We start from the raw sequence: 21,843 nt of genomic DNA, 5'->3' as shown, positions 1-21,843 counted from the left end.
AGCCTCCACCTCTAGCCCCAGCGGTGTCGAGAGGTGAGGACACATGCAGCGCGCAGGCCCCACACGGGTCTGGCAGGGCTGCACAGGCACCATGCGCCACCGTGTGCAGCCGCGACTCGGGAGGGCTGGCGCCAGGGGTGGAGGCGCCTTGCCTCACAATCCTGAAATCCTGCCCTGGCACCCAGACGTCACCGGGGTGGGTGCAGAGAACTCGCACATGGCACAGACAGGCCCAGCTCGCCGGGAAGGCAGCACACGTGCCTGTGTCCTTTCTCCATTCAGCGCATGTGACTGCATCTTCACGTACAGAAACTTCCGCGTGAAATTTCCTGCCTTCCTCTCTCATTAAAGAAAGACGGAAAGAGAAAAACAGGAGGAGGAGGAGGAAGAGAGAACGTGCCAGGAGCACAGGAGGACAAGGAGAGCGGGGGTGCTGGCGCTGGCTGGGGTCTCCTCCCAGCGGGCTTGACTGAACCCCATCCAGACTGCTTGGCGCTGGTGCATGGAGTCTCCTGGACTGTCGGAAAGGACAGGGACAACAGGAAGCTGGAGATGCTGCCTGGACCACTCACGGGTGGCAGGGTCCGTCTCTTCTAAGGATTGTGGCGGGAGCAGCTCGAGAGTCCTGCCCTGGCACCAGCGGGGGATGTGGTTCCACAGCCCTGAGGAAGGCCTGGGGCCCAGAGCTTCCCGCCAGTGTGACTCAGTGACAGTGACCGGGCCTGGCCACCTGTTCCCAGCGGGGCCCATTAGGGGAGCAGCAGTAACAGTCCCGAAGGCAGCAGGGCCGATGGGGATGGGACTGACGGTGGACTTCCGCAAAGAGCTGCGCATCAGGCACCAACTCCCTGTGCGTCCCAGCTGAGAAGCAAGGAAGGAGTTGAAACAATTGGCTTGTGTCACTGGGTCCACAGAGGACAAGCCGAGAAGGGAAGCCAAATGACCTGAACTCATCAGCACCCACAGATGGGCGCTGTCACGGCTGCCACGGTCACCACACCACAGCCACAACCTAGGACACCCCGGCACTGCCTCGGGATGGCCTCTCCTTAAAGTACGAGCTTGGGGACTCAGCCGGGAGAAGTCTCACCCCACCATGTTACAGACCAGCCTGCCTCCTTCCTGCAGGGAGCCAGCAATGGTGCCTTGGCAGTCGTCAGCAGTGACACAGCTGCCCCCACATTCAATCCTGGCACTCAAGCCCTAAAATGGCGACGCATGCTACAACCTCACCGGGTCTCTGACAACGGGGCTTTGATCCCCAGTGGGCAGCCCACTCTCCACCGGCCCCCCTCACCTCCTGGGTGAATGGCACGGGCAGGGGTGACAGGAAAGCAAGCAGAGTCAGGCAAGGACACCCACAGAGGACCTGCTGGAGCACAGGAAGGCTCTGCTCTGCTCAGCCTGGGTCCTGGCCACTGTGTGGGCATTTGTGAGGGCAGGGGTGCTGGACACAGGCCCGGCTTACAGGTCCCTGAGGACCCATGTCGGTGAGTGTCAGAGAGCAGTGTGTGGGCCGAGGAGGCCTTCTAGAAACAGCAGCAGGGGAAGTGATGTTCCATACCGAGTCACACAGCCCCCCAGCTGGAGGGACGAGGAGGCTGAGAGCCATGGCCGTGAGAAGCCACGGGCTGACTGTGCGTCCCCGAGAACACAGGAGAGGAAGTCCCTTGCTGGCGGGCAGGCCTTGCGTCTGAGCACCAGCCTGGCTCTTGCTACCCAAGCCTCCTGCTGTCACCTGTTAGCAGGGACCACCATGCCCCAGGGGTCAAACTCGGGCGGCCCGGAGGACACAGGGTTTTCCTCTTGCATTCCACCCAGGAGAGGAGCGGTCGCACAGGGCTGGGCCTAGGATATGCTGAAGGAGTCCTAGTCCCAGCCACTTATCAGACAAGAAATGCTGCCGGGGCCTGCAGGGTGCTCTCCTGACAGGCCTGTGTGGACAGCAGATCTCGTGGCCCTCTTTCACAAAAACCGCAGTGCGTGGCCCCCAGAGTGTGGTTGCACGGCCCGGAACTGCTCCCTGAGCTGCGGCTGGTGCAGGGCACCAAGGGCTCTGCATGGCCAGGCTCCGGCCGAAATTGCTTCTTTTGCTGAGTGGCTCCTCCGACTCCCTCTCCACGGGCTCTGGCCCTCTTGCTCACTGTGTACTGCATCTCCATTTCCCTTGTGGCTGACATATGATTGTCTATTTCACAGGGTCCAACACGTACAACTGGAATGACCAAATCAGCCACAGCACATACATGGCCTTAAACCCGGCCTTGTCAGAGCAATGAAAACACTCTTCTAGCTACGGCAGTGCACAACACCCCTTTTCCCCGGCAGTACTGGTGACCAAATTCAGGGACACCACCACTGAGCCACATCCCAGTCCTCTGGCTTTTATTCGGTACAAGGTCTTCCTAACTTTCCCAGGCTGGTCATGATCTTGTGACCACCCGGTCTCACCTCCTGAGTAGCTGTGGTTACTGTACCACAGGACACCAGCCCGACCCTGCCATTAACAGTGACGCCTCCCTTTCCTCCCGACTTCTGCTGTGCCCGCTCCCCCAAGCCCCCACATGAACGCTCACAGCACCCCACCTGCTCTCCACCTCTGGTATACCCCCACTTCACACTGCCCTCCTGCTGGGTCCGGTGGGGATCCTGGTGAGGGATCAGCAGGTCTAGAATTCAAAAGCAAATGGGACCTGCTGGACTTGTCTGGATAGGGAAGATGGCCCACTGCTGACACCGCCTGTTTCCTCCATGGCAGACACCATGAGGCACGTGGCGGGCAGCACAGCCTAACTGCGCCCGGGACCCCAGGCGCAGCTTTTTCTCTCCTCGCCTTCTCTCATGGCTTCTTCCTTGCAGATCTGGGAGTCTCCTGGAGGATTTGTGTACAAACAAAATTCTTAGAGCGCTGGAAACCTTTACCTCCCCAGTCCTTCTAACGCTGAGTTCTGAGGGCAGGACAGGGAAGGTCAGCCCTGGCCTCTCAGCCCTAATGGCCACTGCTGCTGCTGAAGCCTGGGTGCCCGGCCCAGGCCTCCTCCGAGCTGCTCTCCTCCTGCTCCCCACTGCCCTCTCCCAGCAACACCAGTTGCCCAGACGCCCGCTGGTGCTGAGCCCGGGCTGCCCCCGTTTGGAGGCCAGGGCCTCAGTACCGTGCAGCGCCCGTCCTCAGACACCCAAGCCTCCTCTCTCCGTCTTCTCTCTAAAGTACTACTTTTCTGATGGATTCTTGAACTCATAAAAACTGCTGGAACTCTAAAACCCAGAAAGCCGCCTGGGGCAAGGTAGGTGCCCGGGAGATGGTCCACTGAAAGCTAAAGGGAGGAGTCGTTCTGTTGCGCCGGTCGGGAGCCACCTGGCCTGTGCAAGGGTTTAGTCTCTCTGAGCCTCCGTTTCCTCAACAATTAAATGGGATTGAAAGGATGAGAAGGCTGAGAGTGCACAGCTTGTCTCGCTGTTCAATCCACAGTGCAGTTGTGACCATCAGAATAGAGAAAGTCACTACAGTATTATTAAAACCAAGTGAGGAGTAAGAATCTAAACTTTTAAAAGTGTTTTTATAGTTTGGAGGCCCTTGGCAGGGTGTCCTTTAAGAACAGGTTGCCGGAACAAGGAAAAATCTTCCCACACTGAAATAATTTCCCCAAAAGGCAGCATTCTGATGACTTAAGAACAAAGGAATTGTAAACATACTATTTAATTATCCTTCAGAAATAAAATACACATTGGATTGAAAACTTAGGTTTGTTTGTGGATGTTTTTCCAAAATATTGTAATAAAATGTTTGGGAACATCTAATAAAACTAATATGCAGCTGGATTTTCCTGCCCCAAAACTAGCTTGTGCTGATTATGAGACAGGTCACAAGGTCTGCGTGCCTTGTTTTTGATGCACTCATTATAATTGTTAGTACGGGCGAAGACTAAACACAGAAGTAAAACATCCTGCTGCGGAGCGGCTCACCCAGTGCGCTCTGTATGTCCCCTGCCATCCTCGGCTGGGGGCTGAGTCAGCCCAGCCACAGCCGGGATGCAGCACATCGGGGTGGGCACCCCTCTCAGCAAGCAGCTTGCACCTGCGCACACCGCCACATCCTGCAGGCCGCACCAGGGCCAGGCCCTCCGGACGCCTGTCCACAGCAGGACCGCGTGAGGACTGGGGTCCAGCCCGCACTTCCCTGTGCAAAGGAGTACAGTCAGAAGGGAGTCTCCACCCACCCACAGGAGACAGCAGCTGTCCAAACATTCCTCCCCACTGATGCTCCCGTCCTTCTGGTTGTAAGCAACCACAATATGGAAAATGTGAAGCCCTCCTTCCGGGAACTAGAGGCGAAGCAAGGGTCCTGGGGTTGGGAGCGGTCTAAGTACTGCCCACAAGCACCTTAGGAACAGCACAGCTGTCTGCATGCAGGTGACTCGGCTGGGACAAAACTTGCCTCACCCTTCACTGCGGGCAAGGGCCCAGGTTCTTCCTGACGTTGAGAAGCTGCTTTGCAGGCAAAACCCGAGATCTGCTGCTTCTGTGGGGAGGAGCTCTCTCAAAAGGCTCTGCCTTCTCTCCAAATGACAAATACACGTCACCCGAGATGCAAGGTTCCTCCGGCCACGGGGGGCGCCATAGAGGGAACATGGTCAGTATCTGCAAAGGCAAGCACAGCGCCAGGGCAGACACCCGCAGGCCCGTGCCCACAGCGGCTCCTTCAAGGGCTTTGGTTTCCACCTGGTGAGGTCCACACTGCTCGCTTACTTTTGTTTTTGTTTTTGTTTACTTTTCGAGACAGGGTCTCGCTGTGCAGTGCAGGCTGGGCTTGAACTCACTACACAGCCCAGACTGGCCTCGAACGCACAGGGATTCTCCTGCTCCAGCCTCCAGAGTGCTGAGCTTACAGGTGTGCGCCACCTCGCTTTGGAAAGGACGTGGATCTAATCCTCACGCAAACATCAGCTCTTACGAACATCAGTGTCAGCCATCTGAGGTGCAGACAAGTCTGCTACAGGAGATTTTCTGAATCTCGCAACATAAATTTCCCCAGCTCCGATGCCTTTCCTGGCAGACTCAGCCAAGCTGCCTTCAAGGATCCCTTGGGATCATTTTTGCGCACCCACTGGTGTTCTGGTCTCGCGTCTGGATGCCTCTCTGACCGAGGCTCCCGTGCCCTCTTCCTCAGCATGCTGCTCATGCGGACCAGTTCCTCCGTGAGGGCCGAGTACTGTGTTTGCTTTCACATGGGTAACGAGAACTACATGATTCATCATGGAAATTTCTCTTTTTTCTTTGCCTGCCAGGAAACTGAGCACCAAACTTCTATCTCCAATGTTACTAAACACAGAGAACCACGTGGTTGAATCTTAGTTCAATTTTTTTCTCTAATTTTACTTTTCTACTTTAATTTAAAAATTTCCCAATACTCACTCTTTATCTGGTGACTTTTTCTATCTTGCTCTACATATTATTCAAGGCCAATGATCCATATAAAAATGGAGGTCTACACACACACACACACACACATACACTGTGTGTGCATAAATATCCACAGGTATAATTGGCAACTAGAAAGAATACAATTTTAGTAGTATGTTTTCACAAGAAGTGGCCCTCATATGTAACAGAAGTTAAACTGGTCATAGTGCGTGATTCATCATAGAGAATTATTTGAATGAGTTAAATAAATCTCTGTGAGCTGTCTACAAACATACAGAAATAGCCATATTTAACGGCACTTTCTGAAATATTATTTTGCCTAAGGCAGTATTCAGAGTTCTTGGAATCTAATTTCTTTTCTAAGCGGCCTACTTCTTAAAAATTTCAGACAGGTGGCAATCTTCTAAAATTCAGACTCCAGTGAAGTAGAATGGGGTACATTTGAAGACCATGTAGTCAAAAGATCTAGGAGAATCCCCATGAGATGACATACAGGAAAATGTTCAGTAAAACGGCAGAGTATAATATGTCACTGTTATTGCTACTGCCCATATATAAAGACTCAGGACAAACTGCATTTCTGATCATAACTGTGGAAAGGCAGAAAATAAATATGGCAGAGATACACAAGTGCTTGTTGGTGCTCTGCTTCTCAGTGCCACGGTTGGAGCCCAGCTCCCACTCCTGCTGCATCCCAACACCCCTTGAGTAATGGAAATGTTGTTCTCAGCTGATCTGTTTGTCAGGAGGGCCAGCTCTACTTGTGGACCTGGGCCTCCTGCTGGCCCGGAGACCCTTACTGGACTGCACCGAGCGACAGTGTGCTCAGAACTCTTCAGGGATGGAAGGCTGTGGTCTCGGGAGCACGGAACTCAGCAGCTCATCTTCAGAGTCTTTGTATGAAATAAGTTAAGGCCTCAGAGATGAGAAGTCTTCTCCAGGAAGCACAGGCTTGCTTCCCCGCCTTTCTGGCAATTCAATACAAATGAGCTACCCACTAGTAATCCAGGAAGCACAGAACGAAGACCCCGGCCACGATGAGGGGTTGGACACGGCGTGGCAGCACCAGCTCGGCACCCACTGCCCTGCTGCTTGAACGCTAAGTCACTGGGCAGAGAAGGAGGCACAGAGGGTTCCATTCCGGTAGTCTGAAATGTCACCGAGAGCTTCAGGCTTCAGGAGCCAGTGTTGCCGGACACTTCCCACAAACTCTCATCTACTGCTCTTCCTATGAAGATTTCCCTTTAACAAAAACACTTCTCCTAGAGTTTAGGCTTTAGTGAAAGCTTTTCTTCTATAGGTATCCAGATCAAATTAGAAGAAAAATTAAATAAGTAGTGGCCTCATTTGCGGAATGGCAGTTGAAATCCTCTTCTCCAAAGCTGAAGGTAGACCTAGGTCAAGATTTTAGCATCTGAGTCTTTTCGAAGTTCTGAGAGGAGTTCAAAAGTTGAAAAAAGAAGGCGAAATACAAAGCCATGAACAGGTCAGAGGAAAAATTGCCGCTCTGGCGTTCAGTGCTGCCAGTGACTGGAAGCTTCCTGAGAGCAGCGATGAGAACCCTTCAGAGGCCGAGTGCTCAGACTGCACCCCATGCCCTCACTCACCCCAAAGTGCCGACGCTGCCTCTGCCCTGCACTTGCGGGGCCCCTGGCCTGCAGCAGTGAAGCCCATCTCCTCCCAGCCCTCCGTGGCCAGCAGAACCCTGCAAACAAGGTGAGCGTGCACAGCAGCTCTGCCGAGCTGTGATTCAGACAGGCATGGAATCCGGCCTCACCAGCATTTGGCCCAGACCTTCAAACCCCACTCTGCAAGCATAGGTGAGCGCCTTTTAGAGTGGCTTCTACCGGGAAGGGAACAAACAGGATCTCACTCCAAATGCGTGTGCTGTAAGCCATCAAAACGCAACACAGCTTCTGTGGGACAGCGGCAAGGTGCCCAGTGTCTCCATCACTGAGCAGAGTTTAATGCTGAGAACTGTGCCCAGCACCTCTTCTGCATGACGCCATTTACAATCTCAATCATTCTGCAGCTACTGTTGACCCCAGCCACAGAAGAGTAGCCCAGGCTCTTGAGATCATAGACAGTTAAGGGCAGAGCCAGGCACAGAAGCCAGGCTTCTGGTTCCTAATTCAATGCTTTTCCCTTTATTTTTTCCTTTTTTACTTCCAGTGTCAGGGATTGAACCCAGTGCCTTCACACCATATCCTCCACCATTTATTTTTTATTTTGAGACAGGGTCTTGCTAAGCCACTAGGTCGCCCAGGCTGGGCTCCAACTTGCAATCCTCCTGCCTCAGCCTCCCAGAGTGCTAGGATCACAGGCAGGCACCACCATGCCCGGCTTCAGTATCTTTACCAACATCTGGCTGGTTGAGTGACAGGCTGGGGCCACGTGTGTGAATGGACCATCTTTGATTTATACTTCAGAGAATCTGAGAGAGAGAGCTCTGCCTGCAGGCACTGACCCTCCCCAGCACAGCCTCATTTGCCCCTATGATGGCACCTGGCTATTTCCCAAACTCACCACAGACTTCCGGACCACTGCCCCGCTTTCCAGTTAGGTGCAACATGCTTTCCTTTCCATTCTTCTCCACCTCCTCCTCTGCTGATCAAAACTTAACTTCCAGTCCCTGGAGCCCAGGTTCAGGCCTCCACTCCCAGTCCTTGAGTCCCCATCCGCCCACACAAGCCCTTGGCATTCCGGCCAGCGGTGCTGCCCACCACAGCGAAGGGTGGGCTTCACGACCACACTGAAACGCCTGCGTCACACCAAGAACACAGCAGGTGCCCAGTAAATGCTTCCCGCAGCGCTCTACAGGGAAACTCAGGTAGGACTACAACCTTCACATCCAAGAGAGCCGGGTTCCCAGGGGGCCGCGGAGCACTTCTGCTCCTTGCTTTCTCAGGGTTCTGCAGACACCATCGCCACTCCCAGGAAGGTAATGGGGCCGTTCTTCTGTTTAGGAGCCAGTGGTTTAAGTGGTGTAGGCCACGGACCAGTGATTTGCAATGATGGGCTGATCGAAAGACAATCACACTCAGAGCCGCTAAGGTTAATGGCGTTGCCTCTTCTAGAGGAAACATAAAGTGAGATGGGAAGAGGCCACTGCGGGTGCCCACACCCCCACCTTTAATGGTATACAGAGCAGAGCCCACTTAATGAACAGCAGCTAAGGAAAACATCTCAAAAGAGAGTGATTTTCAGAGAAACCTTTTCTCTGCAGGCCCTGTTTATAGAGTAAGCGTTTTAAATAAATACAGGGTACAGAAAGAAATTAAACTGGTAACTGTGGTGATTCACTGTGGTTCGTGTAACTTTCATCAGGCCATGGAAACAAACAAATCATTTAACCAAAGGTGGCCCTTCTGGCGACCATGCCACACGTCAGGGTCTGAGGGAGCCTCCTCACCGGTCCAGGCACAGCCAGACCCGCACAGCCCAGATGTGCCCAGGCACTGGCCTCCGACCAGAGGGCAGGGACTCGAGGCAACCAAAAACGCACCGGAGACGAGCGCATCAGAGCCCCAGTGCATTCAGGGCTCGTCTCCCTAGGAAAGTTCCTGCTGCAGGAGCGTGGACTCCTGAAGGCGTGGATCAGGGAGAGGGGTCGGAAACGCAGCCTCAGAGTCAGAAGCGAGAGCAGGGCTCAAAATGGGACCAGACCTTCTTTCTGCGCTCTTCAACGTGACTGTTGGGAATCTGACTTCATGCCACCAGACCTTTCTGACAAGAGCCTAAGAGAGCAGATATAACACTTCCTCTCAAGAACACCAAAATCAAACAAGCAGACCACTGTATTCCTCAGGCCACAGCAGCTAATGAGACAAACATGTCCAGACACTGTGGTCTCTGCCACGGAGCTGACCGACCCACAGAAGAAAGGAGAAGATGGGACACTGCGTCTTCTCCCAGGACCGCAGCTCAGGGCAACTGCCACACACAGCCAGCAGAGCTGTGCTACTTGCCGAGGGCTAAGCCTGCCGTGGGGGTCCGCAGAGGACATGGCCGGGAGCTGCAGGAGTGTGGACAAGGTCACGTGACCACGTCACACCAACAGCAGGGTCCCTCATGGGCAGAGAGAGTCCTTGCTCTGCGCTTAGAGCAGATGCTGCTGACAGGTGGGCTCCATGCTGAGGAAAGCACGGGGAACGGAAAAGAAAACCATCCTCCCCTACGGGTGTCCAGCCCACCCACCACTGCCTTTGCAGAAATGATGCAGTCTCACAAACACAGGTACCGTCAAAACTAAGATCACCTAGGCGTGGTGGTGCACACCTGTCTCTCTGCGCTTAGAGCAGATGCTGCTGACAGGTGGGCTCCATGCTGAGGAAAGCACGGGGAACGGAAAAGAAAACCATCCTCCCCTACGGGTGTCCAGCCCACCCACCACTGCCTTTGCAGAAATGATGCAGTCTCACAAACACAGGTACCGTCAAAACTAAGATCACCTAGGCGTGGTGGTGCACACCTGTCATCCCAGCACTCTGGAGGCTGAGGCAGGAGGATCACTGTGAGTTCAAGGCCAGGCTGGGCTACATAGTGAGATCCTGTCTCAAAAACAAATAAACAACAACAACAACAATGACAACAACACACACACACACACACAAGAACAGTTCATAAATTAAACAAACATCTGCATTCTATTAAAAAATTACAATGTTTTCAAACTTCTAAACAAATGACTTTTCAGTGAACTAACTTGTTGGCAAATTTGGAGAAGGATTTCAGTAGTCTCTCAAGCAACTGCATGAATTGGGTTTGTCTGATCTGTGGAGAAGCCACAGCAAGGCGAGCAGAGAGATCCTGCGGCAGCAGGGACGTCCAGGGCCGGCTTGTGGTGCCTGGAGCACTTGGCTCTGCTCCTCCGGCTCTGTAGTCCTGTGACAGGCGCTGGGCCAGGCTCAGGCACACGGCAGTGTTGGTAAGGAGATGCTGCAGGGTGGGCGAAAGACTTATGGCGAACAGCAAGAAGCCGGAGAAGAGAACAGCGAAGTCACAAAGACATAGTAATGTGCTTCTCCCAGAAGGGACCCCACGGGCACCCTGCCGTCCTGGCCTGCGGGACCCCTGGGCCTCCGTGTCCCTCTTGGGCTGGAATTCGACTGCGACTGGAGCTCGGCGCCCAGCCTTGCCAGGCCCTCAGCAGTGAGGTCACTGGGCCATCCCGGCCTTTCCCTCAAAGCCCACATAAGAGAGCCTGCCTGGGCCTGAGCTTGGAGCATGGACTGTGACAACTTAGAAACTCATCCTCAAAGCCTCTTCACGCTCATGCATCGCAGCCTGCTCTAACAGCTCTACAAATGCAAATGCAAACACCCTCCACCAGAGAACCTTGAGCCCCGCGCCTAGGGGCAGTGAGATTACATGAAGTCCTCTTAACTGTATTACTTTCCGTCCACATCCACTAAATCGAATTAGCGTAAAGTGGGGAAGCCTAGCTTTGAAAGGTGGCTGCCAAAGAAGTCACATTCTAATTTCATTTCCGCCTCAGCTGCGGATGTCTTGTGGCTGCGTCCCCAGGACACACAGCAGAGGCAGTGTGGAGGCTGCGGAGGGGGCTCAGCGGCTGCTCTCGCCCTGCAGGACACACGCTCCCAGCTCAGTATGCTGTGCACCGATTTGGAAAATATCTCAAGGGTGCATTCCTTATTAAGAAAGGAGATTTCCAAAAATGCAAATTTACAACACTCAAGAAAATGAGAGACCTGAAACTCCCACGCATTTCGAACTCACCATGACCCAGGAGAGGCTCAGGGAAGACAGCGCTGTCCGGGTAGCAAGGACCACGCTCACCTCACCACGAAGGTGGCTGTGTCCCCACGACCCATGTGCCCCGCCCAGCCCTCACTGGAGGCCGCCACACTCACAGCTCTGCGTGTGCACGGCGTGGAAAGGAGACAGCGTGGGAGCGCAGGAGGGGTCTGCACTCCGCTCCACCCGGCACTGCAGGCACAAGGCACAGCAGCCCGCAGGCTTCCGTGTCCTCAGTGTGGACGGGTGCGGGCCGACGCCGAGGGACAGCAAGGCCCAGGTCACACGTGGGAGCACATTACACCTCCAGGTTTCCATCGGGTGCCTCGATGCTCTGGTGCCAATGACTCGCTCCCTGTTGCCCCCCCCCACCCGAGCCCAGCTGCTCGCCCTCACAGGGTGCACGCCGGTGGGCACACGGCCTGCCTCTGATTGTGTCTGCCTCTGCCTGCCCAGAGAGCAGCACGCATGCTCGCAAACACAGCATGGAGGACGGCAAATCTGAGCTGCTCTATCTGGCTCCATTCCAAAACTTCAAACCCTTTTGAAGATGGGACCCACTGTCCATCCACTTGATCCCGGGCCTGCTCTGTTCTCCCCAAGTCCCACTCACCCCAATATACCCATTCACTCCCCTGCCCTGAGCGCCGGGTGCCGGCTAGAGCAAACCACAAACCCGTGTCTGCCTCGAGGAGTGGGCAGTGCTCTCCTCCACAGACTGGAGCACCCAATGAAACGCTGGAACCTCCTTACAGATTCATTTTGCATCCTCTGCAAAATAACAAAGAGTTAATTTTGGACTGGGGTGTAGCTCATTGGTGGGGCGCTTGCCGAGCACAGGTGACCCCAGGGGCCAGCCTGGCCCATGCCCTCTCCCCCCTCGGCACCTGTGTCCCCAGCCTGCTCGTGTCCCGGGGGAGGTGGATTCCGCACCCCTCTCACCGGCCTCACAGTGGCATGTGTGACGTGGTTCCCCTTCCGTTTGCTGTTCTATTAGAGGAGCGGAGGGATTCTCCAGCGTGAGCTGAGTAACTCTCCCCGCTGCCACCTGAACTGTGTCTCTCTGTGCACTGCGGTATGTGCGTACCGAGACACTGTCACATGACACAGCACATGACCATGGATGTCGCTGCGCCTGTGCCTTCCCGGACAGGGCCTTTCCACCTTCCCTGGGTGGGGGATGAGGCACAGGAAATACCCTGAAACCGTACTGACGGGGATGATGACTGCGGCCGTGCGCGCAGCATTCCCAGCCTCTGACAGCCCCCCTCCCTGTCACCCTGCGTCTTTCCTAGTGGCCGAGGGCGATGAGGTGGCCCTCATCCTGTCTGCTGTCCTCTCCTTGGAACTCAATGACGTGGAGTTCCAGGGTCTCCACAGCGTCCCGATGGCAGCCTCCTTGCCTTGCAGCTTGAAGTCCACATGGAAAGAGCTCTGAGGCACCAGCGTCCTATGTTTGAGTCCTCCCTGGCCTTCCAAGGAGGGCACTGACCTCACTGCCTGCTTCGGGCTCCAAGGCCCACAGCGCCTGGAAGAGCGCAGGACAGGGCCGCCCTCGGGGGCCTCTGCCCGCCTGGCCCATGGCTGCGGGGACCTAGGGGCTGAAACCGCGGCCTGGGCAGCAGCTTCTGCCTCTCCTTGGCACCCACATGATGATTTCCTCTCGTGGTGTCTGTTTCTCAAAGTGTGAGCTGCCATCTCTACCCAGTAAGGAGGCTCCTGTCCTCTGGTTGCTTCCCAGTGAATCCAACTTGGACGTCTGGCATTGCTGCTCCTGTGAGAACCTGTGCACTCAGCACAGAATCCACGCTGCAGCCTGGGCCGCTCTCCAGAGCAGGACATGCAGCCTTTCTTTGCAGAAGGGCTCCTCTGGCTCCCTCCCACCAGCCCTGGGCTAAGGTCCCCTGTGCTGCCCTGAGGGGCCCATCTGCAAACCCAAGACCAAGCAGCCACGAATACCAGGCTGTGCAGCTGGCCCCGGACTGCGGGAGCCCGAACAACCATTCCACCCTCAAGGGTCACTTCTAGTTCAAAGCACAGAGGCACAATAATCAGAAAGCTCAGCTTTGGTAGCATTTGCCATTTAAAAAGATAAAGCTCTCCATGGAGTTAACACGATCTGTGTGTGGGACAGGCCCGGAGTCAGATATCCTAATGAGCCGTGTCTTGCTCTCTTGAAATGGAGAATTAACCGATTCTTCTAAATAATTCAGAAATCTAAAATTTCTACTGCATTGCACAAAAAGTGGGGAATGGGGATAAACATTTTATGTTTTCAATAAAATGACATTCCCACATCTTCTGCAACTCAAATGCTTTCACGTTTACTGGCAACTGTAATTGTTTTATGCCAACAAACGTGCTGGGGCCAGATGCTACGACTCACCTCATTTCATTACTCCACCTGCAGCAGGAAAATCAAGGAGAAATTTAGCCCACTGCCCAAAACATCTACTGTGATCACCCCCTGTGATCAGTGACGTTATCACAGATGAACCACGGCTGGGGTATAACTGCCTATGTGACCCTCAGGGGAGTGTGTGGAGCACTAGGCCTGGCTTAGATCAAGAACGGATGTTTACTTACTTATTTAGGTATTTCACACAGGGTCTCACTCCATAGTTGAGGCTGGCCTTGAACTCACTATGTAGCCTCAAACTCCCAGTGATCCACCTGCCTCAGCCTCCCAAGGGCTGGGATTACAGGCCTACACCATCATGCCCATTTGGATACTTTTTAAAATACATCCTATGCATTATCTAAAACTTACTCATTATTTTTATTTCAAATTTGAATTTAACTTGTCATCCTAAATCTTCATCTGCTAAGTCTAGCAACTATTAAGCAAAAGGAACCTTCACTGTGGATGGGTTTGAGATCTAGCGGGTCACAAGTGAACGGCGTCCTGAAATAAACACGGAGCCCAAGTCCACCCAACAACCTTGGTTATGGAAAGGGATCGCTCGCAAGAGCGGGCACCGGAGCCACTGGAGGCAACTCAGCTCTCTGTGGTGCCCATGTGCCCAGGGGCAGGCTGTCCAGTCCTGCTCCATCTTCCCTCTACACGTCCACCACAGTTGGATGCAGGCGGCGGGTCCTTGGTAAGTCCGTGTGGAACTGCTCATTGGAAACTGAGGCACAAGGCTCTGAGGGACCAGGACAACTGCCCCACCCCGCAGACGCTCGTGCTGGTGTTTAACGGCAACTCTCCCGTGCTAGTCCAACCCCCTCGGAAGCTGTGATTTGGCTTCTCCTTGTTCATCTCCGAGTTTACAGGTGCTGCTTGCTGAGAAGCGCTTTGGTTCCAAAATACCCGCAGAGATCTGAGCAAAGCCCGCCTCCACCGTGGGGAGAGCTGGAGGCTCTTCCTCTTTCCTAGGCCTGCCGCAGTGTCCTTTTCACTTCATTCTTTTGGGTCTTTGCCACATAATGCCTGTGGATAAGGCATATGAGACTCCCTGGTCCCCTCTGGGTTAAAATCAACCAAGTACAGAAACGAAGCAGGGAGCCAGCAGAGGCCTCTGCAGGGTGCCCGCCCACACCGATGGGCCTTCCTGTCCCCACGGATGTCCTTAATGACAAGCTCACGCTGGGGGACAGGGTTGGCAGGAGCGGGAAGAACCTGAACAGACAAGCGAAGATGCCGCAGGGTGACAAGGTGCCAGAAGTCCTGTGGCCATGTGAGTTTTTCCAGCAGACAACAGTCGATCTGGATCGGTGACTCCAAATCCCCAAATACATTATTTATATTCTATTCACTTTACTAACATCATCCACAAATGGAAGAATCCTTCCAAAAACAACAGACAAATTTAAAAACAACAAACTCGTGCTCAGGTGTCAACTCAGGAATGACCGATCTGTAGCAAGCAAGGCCTAAACCCGTTCCAGGCTCAGCCTGGCCCGGACACTCCTCCTGCCCATCTGTAACCGATGGGCGGTATGGGAAAGTGGCCGTCGGGAGCGGTCTTTCCAAGGCCTCTCCATTAAAGGGTCCCAGCACCCCGGGCCAGGCTTCCATCCCAGAACAACGGAGCAGCTGCAGACCGGGCACCGGCACCACCAGGCGCGCCTTCCACCGCCCTGAGACCTGACTTGTCGACCGCTCCTCCTCTGATGTCTTTCCCAAGCCCGCTTCCAATACCGCACGAACTGTATCACCGCCTATTTTCAGAATGCAGTTCTGTGGACAATTTGTAAATTACAAACAGACACTTAAAAATACTTCTCTACTTGGAACAGTCCAACGGCCATCCCTGACCATCCTGGGGTCTGAGTCAGGCCACAAATGAACCAGAAGACCAGAAAGGCTCTTTTCTCTTCTCCCCTCTGTAGTTACTTGTAAGTGAGGCTCACCACCAGTTGTTTCAGAGTTGGAAAGTCAGGGGAACAGGGTCTGAAGCAGTTCCTACTTTGGCTACTGGCCAAACTCAGGTCTGTGCAGCCGGCCAGCCTGTGTGCAGACAGTAAAGTGCGGGAGGGTGAGACTACTTCCTGGAAACCACTGCGCACCCCACACTGGCTGCTGTGGCTGCTCAGCTCACCCCATGAGCCCCTCACTCGGTGCCACTCTGGGCCACAGCAGTCACAACACTGCAGAGAGCAGAATTCGCCTCACTGCACTTGGGCTCCCCGGTCTCTGAGAGCAGAACTGGCCCCACCACACTGCTAAAAATTCATCAGTCAGAATTTAATTACACAGAGCTGGGAACCAGAGGCATTTAGGTTTAATGTCTCCCCGAGTTGGGACTGTTACATATTTTAGAATATTGATCACTACTGTTATTGCTGCTATTTTGGTGGTCACTCCACTGTGTCTGTCCCTGCAGGGTTTTTGAAAGAACACTGCAGAGAATAACTGTTGCTAGGTAATTGTAAAAGAAAGTTATGCAAATTATGAAATATTGATAGATTGTATTTACAAGTCAATGGTGCCGGGATGCCCTGCTTGCCAATAAATGCAGACTGGAAGGCTGCAAGGCCTTCAGATTCTTAAAGCGATCCCTAAACGACACACTCCTCAAAACAATACAAAACTGGCCCACCAGTAGTGACAACTCTTGCAGTTTGGAATTATCAGTTTTACTTTGCTGGCCCACTATGTGTTAATTTTCAATATAACCTTGCAGTAAATCTACCCTATAATATTGCAGTTTGTCTACTATAGTAAAAGCAATTTAAAACATTAACCAGAGGGTCTTTAATTTGCATTATCAGATAAAAGAATATTTATCTAAACGGGAAATAGAAACTTATACTTATCTCAACCCCAAATAACAAAGTGAATCCTTCAATAAATCTTAAGGCAGGAAGTTAATAGCCTTGGGAGACCTTCTGCAAACATTAAAATATACAAGATATGCACAGAAATAAGTGATAACTAATGAAATGTGGACAGTTATGGTGGACAATAAATACATCCCTTGTCTATCCAGCAAGATTAGACCTTGATGTCTATGGTTTGAGATGGGAAAGACATAAATCAAGGCGGTGGCCATGAAATCCAGACCCAGCCAATCTTCTGGGCTGACTTTCAGAGCGCGAGGTCGTGCTGGACACAGACTCTGGGGCAGGCATGGTGATGAGCAGCTTTTCACTGACAGCCGGAGTGTGTGAGGGCTGACGTCACCAGCACGTGGGCCGCAGCAGTCAGTGAGCAGGGACAAACGTGGCAAAGCCGAAAGGAAGTCACGGAAGTCCCCATGTGGGCTTCTTGTCATGAATGTCGGTCTATGGAAGCCACAAGATGAGGTTATTATGGGATATGCAGGTGATGAGAGACAGGAAACAGGGAAGAACGTGAACTCAGTGTTCTCTTTCTGCTGAGGAAACCTCACATTTTCTTTTCTCTACAGGGGGCTTCTGCAGATGCCAGCCTGATGCCTGGCTCTGGACGCTCATAGGCCCTGTGGACACCTAGCGGCCCTCCAAGGAGACCCTTGGAATGCTCTGCTTAGCAAGCAACCGTAGCTCTACTCCAGGGACTTGCACAGTTGGAATGGAAGGATGTGCAAAGTCCAAGTCCAACAGGTGAGGCTTAAAACCTGGAGCTCTCGAAAAGCTGGAGCTGAGGCTGCCGCACTAGGTGTAAGGCTGAGGGTTCCTGTCGTGGCTGGAAACTCATCTGAGCTGCATTCCCTGCAGTAATCAAGCGTGTGCCTGCACACGGGCAGAACAGCACCACCGCCTACAGCCCACGCTGCCCTGGTCCTGCCTGTGCTTCTCAGCCCCGTATCGGTGCATGGCCTTTTCTTGTCCTCAGAGTAAAGCTCAGCTCCTCCAGACTGTGGTTTCTTAGTTCAAAAACCTTTTGGTAACTCAACAGTGAGTGGACACTCAACAACAGTGCGTATACAACAGCACGTTCATCTGCGAAACAGCTTTATTCATGAAGCAAATAAGCACCAGGTGCTTTCCAAGTTCAAGGCAGAGCTAGCTGCTGTGCAAGATTATTTTACAAGGGACTTGCCGTGAATCTTACCCTTAATCAGCCTGCCTTTTATTTATTTATTATTATTATTTTTGTTTGTTTGTTTGTTTTTTGAGACAGGGTCTCACTATGTAGTTCAGACTGACCTGGAACTCACTGTGTAGCCCAGGCTGGCCTCAAACTCATAGCGATCCTCCTGCCTCAGCCTCCCGAGTGCTGGGATTACAGGCGTGCGCCACCACGCCCGGCCAGCCTGCCTTTTAATAAACCAGATTCCACTTGGTTTGCACCCAGGAAATTCATATTAAGGACTCCTAGGTGGAGCCCTTTCTACCACTTCTTCCTTCCCGAGCACACACTCTGGAGTCTGCCACGACTCTGCCCTCTGTAGTCTGCTGGTCCTCGGGCTCAGGGCAAGGGACAGACCGGAGGACGGCACTGAACAGAGAAGCAGATGCAGCACTGTGGGGATTTAAGGGAGAAACTTCTGTCTGGCACCTCAGAGCAGAGGAGGAATCTACCACAAGTGTCTCTAAAAGCCTTGGCTTATTTCTGACGCCACCCCTGCCCTACCAAGGCCCCTGGCTTCAGGCCACATGAACATATATGCTCCTTACATTTCGAACAAGTCTTACTGGAGCAAGCACGGCTACCCTGAGTCCGTAATTATGTGACCTCCTGTGCACCTTGACATGCAGGGGCTGGGTTCTTTAGCAGCCGCCCACTTTACTCACAAATAACCAAGGCTGGGGTAGCAGCTCAGTCACCTGTCTGCTCTTTAACTTGATTACAGGTCTATTTGACTCCAGAGGCAGTTTTTAACCATTAAATTATACTAATTTTGAGTTTTAAACAATCTGGTATTTTACCGCTTATCTTCAGATAATTCCTTCAAAACTCCATCAAATGCTCTAAATGGACCAAGACTTGTTTTCTTTTACAGTTGAGTCTTAAGGGACTACAATAAAGAAAGCAAATATTACACACACACACACACACACACACACACACACACACACACAAAAAGACTCATTGGCCAGGGAAGAAACAGCTGCATCCACTTTAGGTGAAGTCCCATGGCCCGGTTTATGGTTTTGGGCAAAACAGCATGTTACTGTTTGTCTGTTCATTCTCCATGGTTTACTAGGGAAATACCATTTGCTTCCCATCCTTTCTCAAGAGCTAAGATAAAAAGTACAGCATTTTCCCTCACATGTGTGTAGTCACAGGGAAAGAGTAGTGAGTCCCCACTCCTTCTGATGGGCAGAGTCTGGGTTCTCGGCCACCCACAGCTTCACAGAGCTCTGCTGAAACACCAAGAGAGCTGTTCTTACAGACAAAACAAAACAGACACCTTTCAGGAGCTGGTTTTCATAAGCTGGGCCAGGAAGAAGAGGGCACAGACACTTGGCCAAAGCTACACCAGAGAGAAGTCACCGAACAGGTGCAAACGCCACCCCACGTCGCATGGTCTCCTGCCAGGACAGCTGTCTTTATGGGAGAGACGGTCTCCCCAGTAACTTCATCTGCAGTGCACGAAGGGCAGACCGAAGACACGGAGAGCCGTGGCGACTCTTCCACTGGGGTAGCCAAAGACAAAGCAGCATCTACTTCTTTTTCTTTGGAATGAATAAGAACTGAAAGGTGGGAATGTGTTGCTTTAGATGCTGGATATGAACACTTCACTCTTTTGAACTCACACGTTCTCCCCAAATTGGAACTGTGACTACTTCAGGAGGCACCAGGTAAGCCTGGATTAAAAGCAAGCCTGGTGAGGCCTTGCTATGCTGGTGGCAGAGCCTGCAGGCTCCATGCTGGCTGCTTTCTGTTTTGTTTTTGGTACCAGGGATTGAACTCTGGTCCTTGCACTTGCAAGGCAGGCCACCTAACCGCTGAGCTAAATCCCCAGCCCCTGGCTGCTTTCTGGAAGGGAAACGCACAGGCCGGACTGCCGGCAGCTCCAGAAAGCCATGCCAGGCCCGTGCTGCCATTTACATCTTCAGGGCAGAGCTCAAGGCCGCTGCAAAGAGTCAGATGAAGACGGCCACCTCAAGGGCCAGACCTTATGGCAAGCTACATGGCCTACAGGGAAAAGACTCTCATAAGCTAAGACAGGTGTCTGGAATATATCTTTGAGGAGACAGTGTGCAAGTACAGTATATGAAACATTTACGTACCATCCATAAGTCAAGTGGAAAATAAAGAATAAAACCAGTCTATAAATATCACTCTTTAAAATGCCAACAAAAAATAGTACATAGCTGTTTATGACACTAAAAACAAACCTTTAGGTTCCGTGTCCCCTTGAAGCTACTTAAAAAGAAAAAAGCAACTTGGCTATAGAAAATATCACCAAAATATCAGGATGAGGAGAGGAATAGTCAGACAGTTCACATTTCATGCCAGAGCCCGTCAAAAGCAGTTTCCAGGCCAAGGGATGAAACAGATTCTGAAGTGATCGGACAGCCACAGCGGTCAGCTCAACCCACTCTCCCGACACACTCCCACGGTTCTGTCTTTCTGGAAAGATCGGCTGGGGAGCGAAACGGAAACGCAAACAGAACAAAAGACTGACCTAGGCCGAGGTCAACAGGACAGGCGACAAACACAGTAAGGCAGACAAGAGAAACAGTAATGCCAAGCCTCTGCCGGTAGTTCTCCCCCAACTCCATGAAATATAGTAGGTGAGCATATTGTCCATATTATGTTTCTTAATTCTGCCACAGTACACAGTCCTCAATTTCAGAGAAAAGAAGCAATACCCCGAGAGGTCAGATGTCCCACTGTCTGTGGGAGGTGTGAAACGACACCCAAAGCGGGGTGTTTCAGAATTACAAGGCGAGGTCTGAACGCACCTCTCAGTAACAACATCTAAACACAGCGGGGACATGTGTGTACTTCACGGTCCTGCTTTCTCTGAACTGAAGGTTCTGAGCCATCTAAAATTCCAACACATCACAGTCTTCCCACACTTGGAGTGCATTCCACAGATTTAGCATTTTGCAAGGTGCTATTCTATTCACACGTAAATGTACACTCTACTTTAATAACATTTCTACAACACAAAGTCTATATATTTATGCACTCGAGGAATTTAATATCCTCCTATAACCTGTTTCATTTTAGATGATTTTAATGTGACACTCCTTCCAAGGTAGAGACTGCTGGTTAAAAGCAATTAGCAAAGGGCTGAGCTCCTAAGAGTCATCAGAGATGCCTGTCCAGGGAGGATCCTGAGTCTCCAGTGCTTCTGCCACTTTAAAAGGAACGGAAATTACCGGGCAAGGCCCTGTTCTGCTTCCCGCTGCGGAGAATCTGGTTGGTAAACCAAGCCCACCTCTCAGTCAGTCAGGGAGCCAGCTCTTGGGACTTTGGGCCTCACAGCGTTTCATGGAGGCTCTGGGCAGAGTAACCCCGTGCTTCCTCGTGAGTCCTGGGGGTGCCCCCTGCAGGCACCCACACAGCAGGCCCTGAAATCCTCCAACGCAGCAGCTAGAGTCCCACACTGAACTCACCATTTTCTGGCTGGTCCTTGATGTCAGCGTCACTTGGCTGGCTGGGACTTTCAGATTGACTCGAGTCTGCAAAACATAAAAACACCACCAGAAGTTACAGGGTCTGTGGGGGAAGTGGGTCCGAGGTGCCAGCTTACTCAAAAGGCTCGGCCCATAAACGGAGGCCATTAGAGCGACAGCGAGACGGACACAGAAGAGGGCCGAGGCGGGGCTGTGCCCGAGGCCCCTCAGCTTTGCTGCACCTCCAGGGGTTCTGCTTTGTACCAGGCCGGAACTCGAAGCTCTCCTGGACCACTCTTCCCGAGTGATCATCTCTAAACTGCTCTTCCCCATCATTTATACCTTGGAGCCTGATATAGACCTCATCCTTGGTTACACACACCTGAAGCTTGATTCAGAACATAATCAAGTGTTCAAACACACTTTGGAGCTGGTATATGAAAGCCACCCAGACAAGCCATCCACGCTGCTGGCATTCAGCTCTGCACTTGGCAAGTCTGTAGACGGTGCCCTTGTACCCTGAGACCCAGCACACTGCTTGGAGCAGCCAAGCACCGGAGGAGGACCAAGTATCCGCATGGGCACCGCCCAGAGCCCACACGTGGGAGAGCAGAAGAGGGTGAGTCAGCACAGGCAGGTTCCGGCAGGCATTTCTAGAACCAAATTCATTTCTTCTGTTAAAAACACAAGCAGACCTCTGACCAAAAAAAAAAAAAAAAA

At 52.5% G+C, this 21,843-nt stretch overlaps 1 protein-coding gene and 1 long non-coding RNA gene across 5 annotated transcripts in view; both read right to left on the bottom strand.

Moving 5' to 3' along the window:
* Nfia (nuclear factor I A) overlaps positions 1-21,843 on the bottom strand; it is a 430,814-nt gene that overhangs the window by 103,151 nt on the left and 305,820 nt on the right. For all 4 annotated transcript variants that reach the window (XM_010605025.2, XM_010605027.2, XM_010605026.2 and 1 more), the window contains exon 3: positions 21,124-21,189. In XM_010605025.2, the coding sequence (XP_010603327.1) occupies positions 21,124-21,189 (66 nt within the window). The remainder of the gene's footprint in view (positions 1-21,123; positions 21,190-21,843) is intronic.
* Positions 10,138-12,513, bottom strand: LOC104848853. Its single transcript, XR_776550.2, has 3 exons — positions 12,066-12,513; positions 11,855-11,949; positions 10,138-10,359 (listed from the first exon to the last, which is right to left on the bottom strand). It is a non-coding gene; the product is annotated as an uncharacterized LOC104848853 (long non-coding RNA).

The sequence above is a fragment of the Fukomys damarensis genome, unplaced genomic scaffold (genome assembly GCF_012274545.1).
Source record: "Fukomys damarensis isolate Sample0158 unplaced genomic scaffold, DMR_v1.0_HiC HiC_scaffold_33, whole genome shotgun sequence".
In the NCBI taxonomy this organism is placed as follows: Eukaryota; Metazoa; Chordata; class Mammalia; order Rodentia; family Bathyergidae; genus Fukomys; species Fukomys damarensis.
This window is presented reverse-complemented; position numbering and strand designations above follow the sequence as displayed.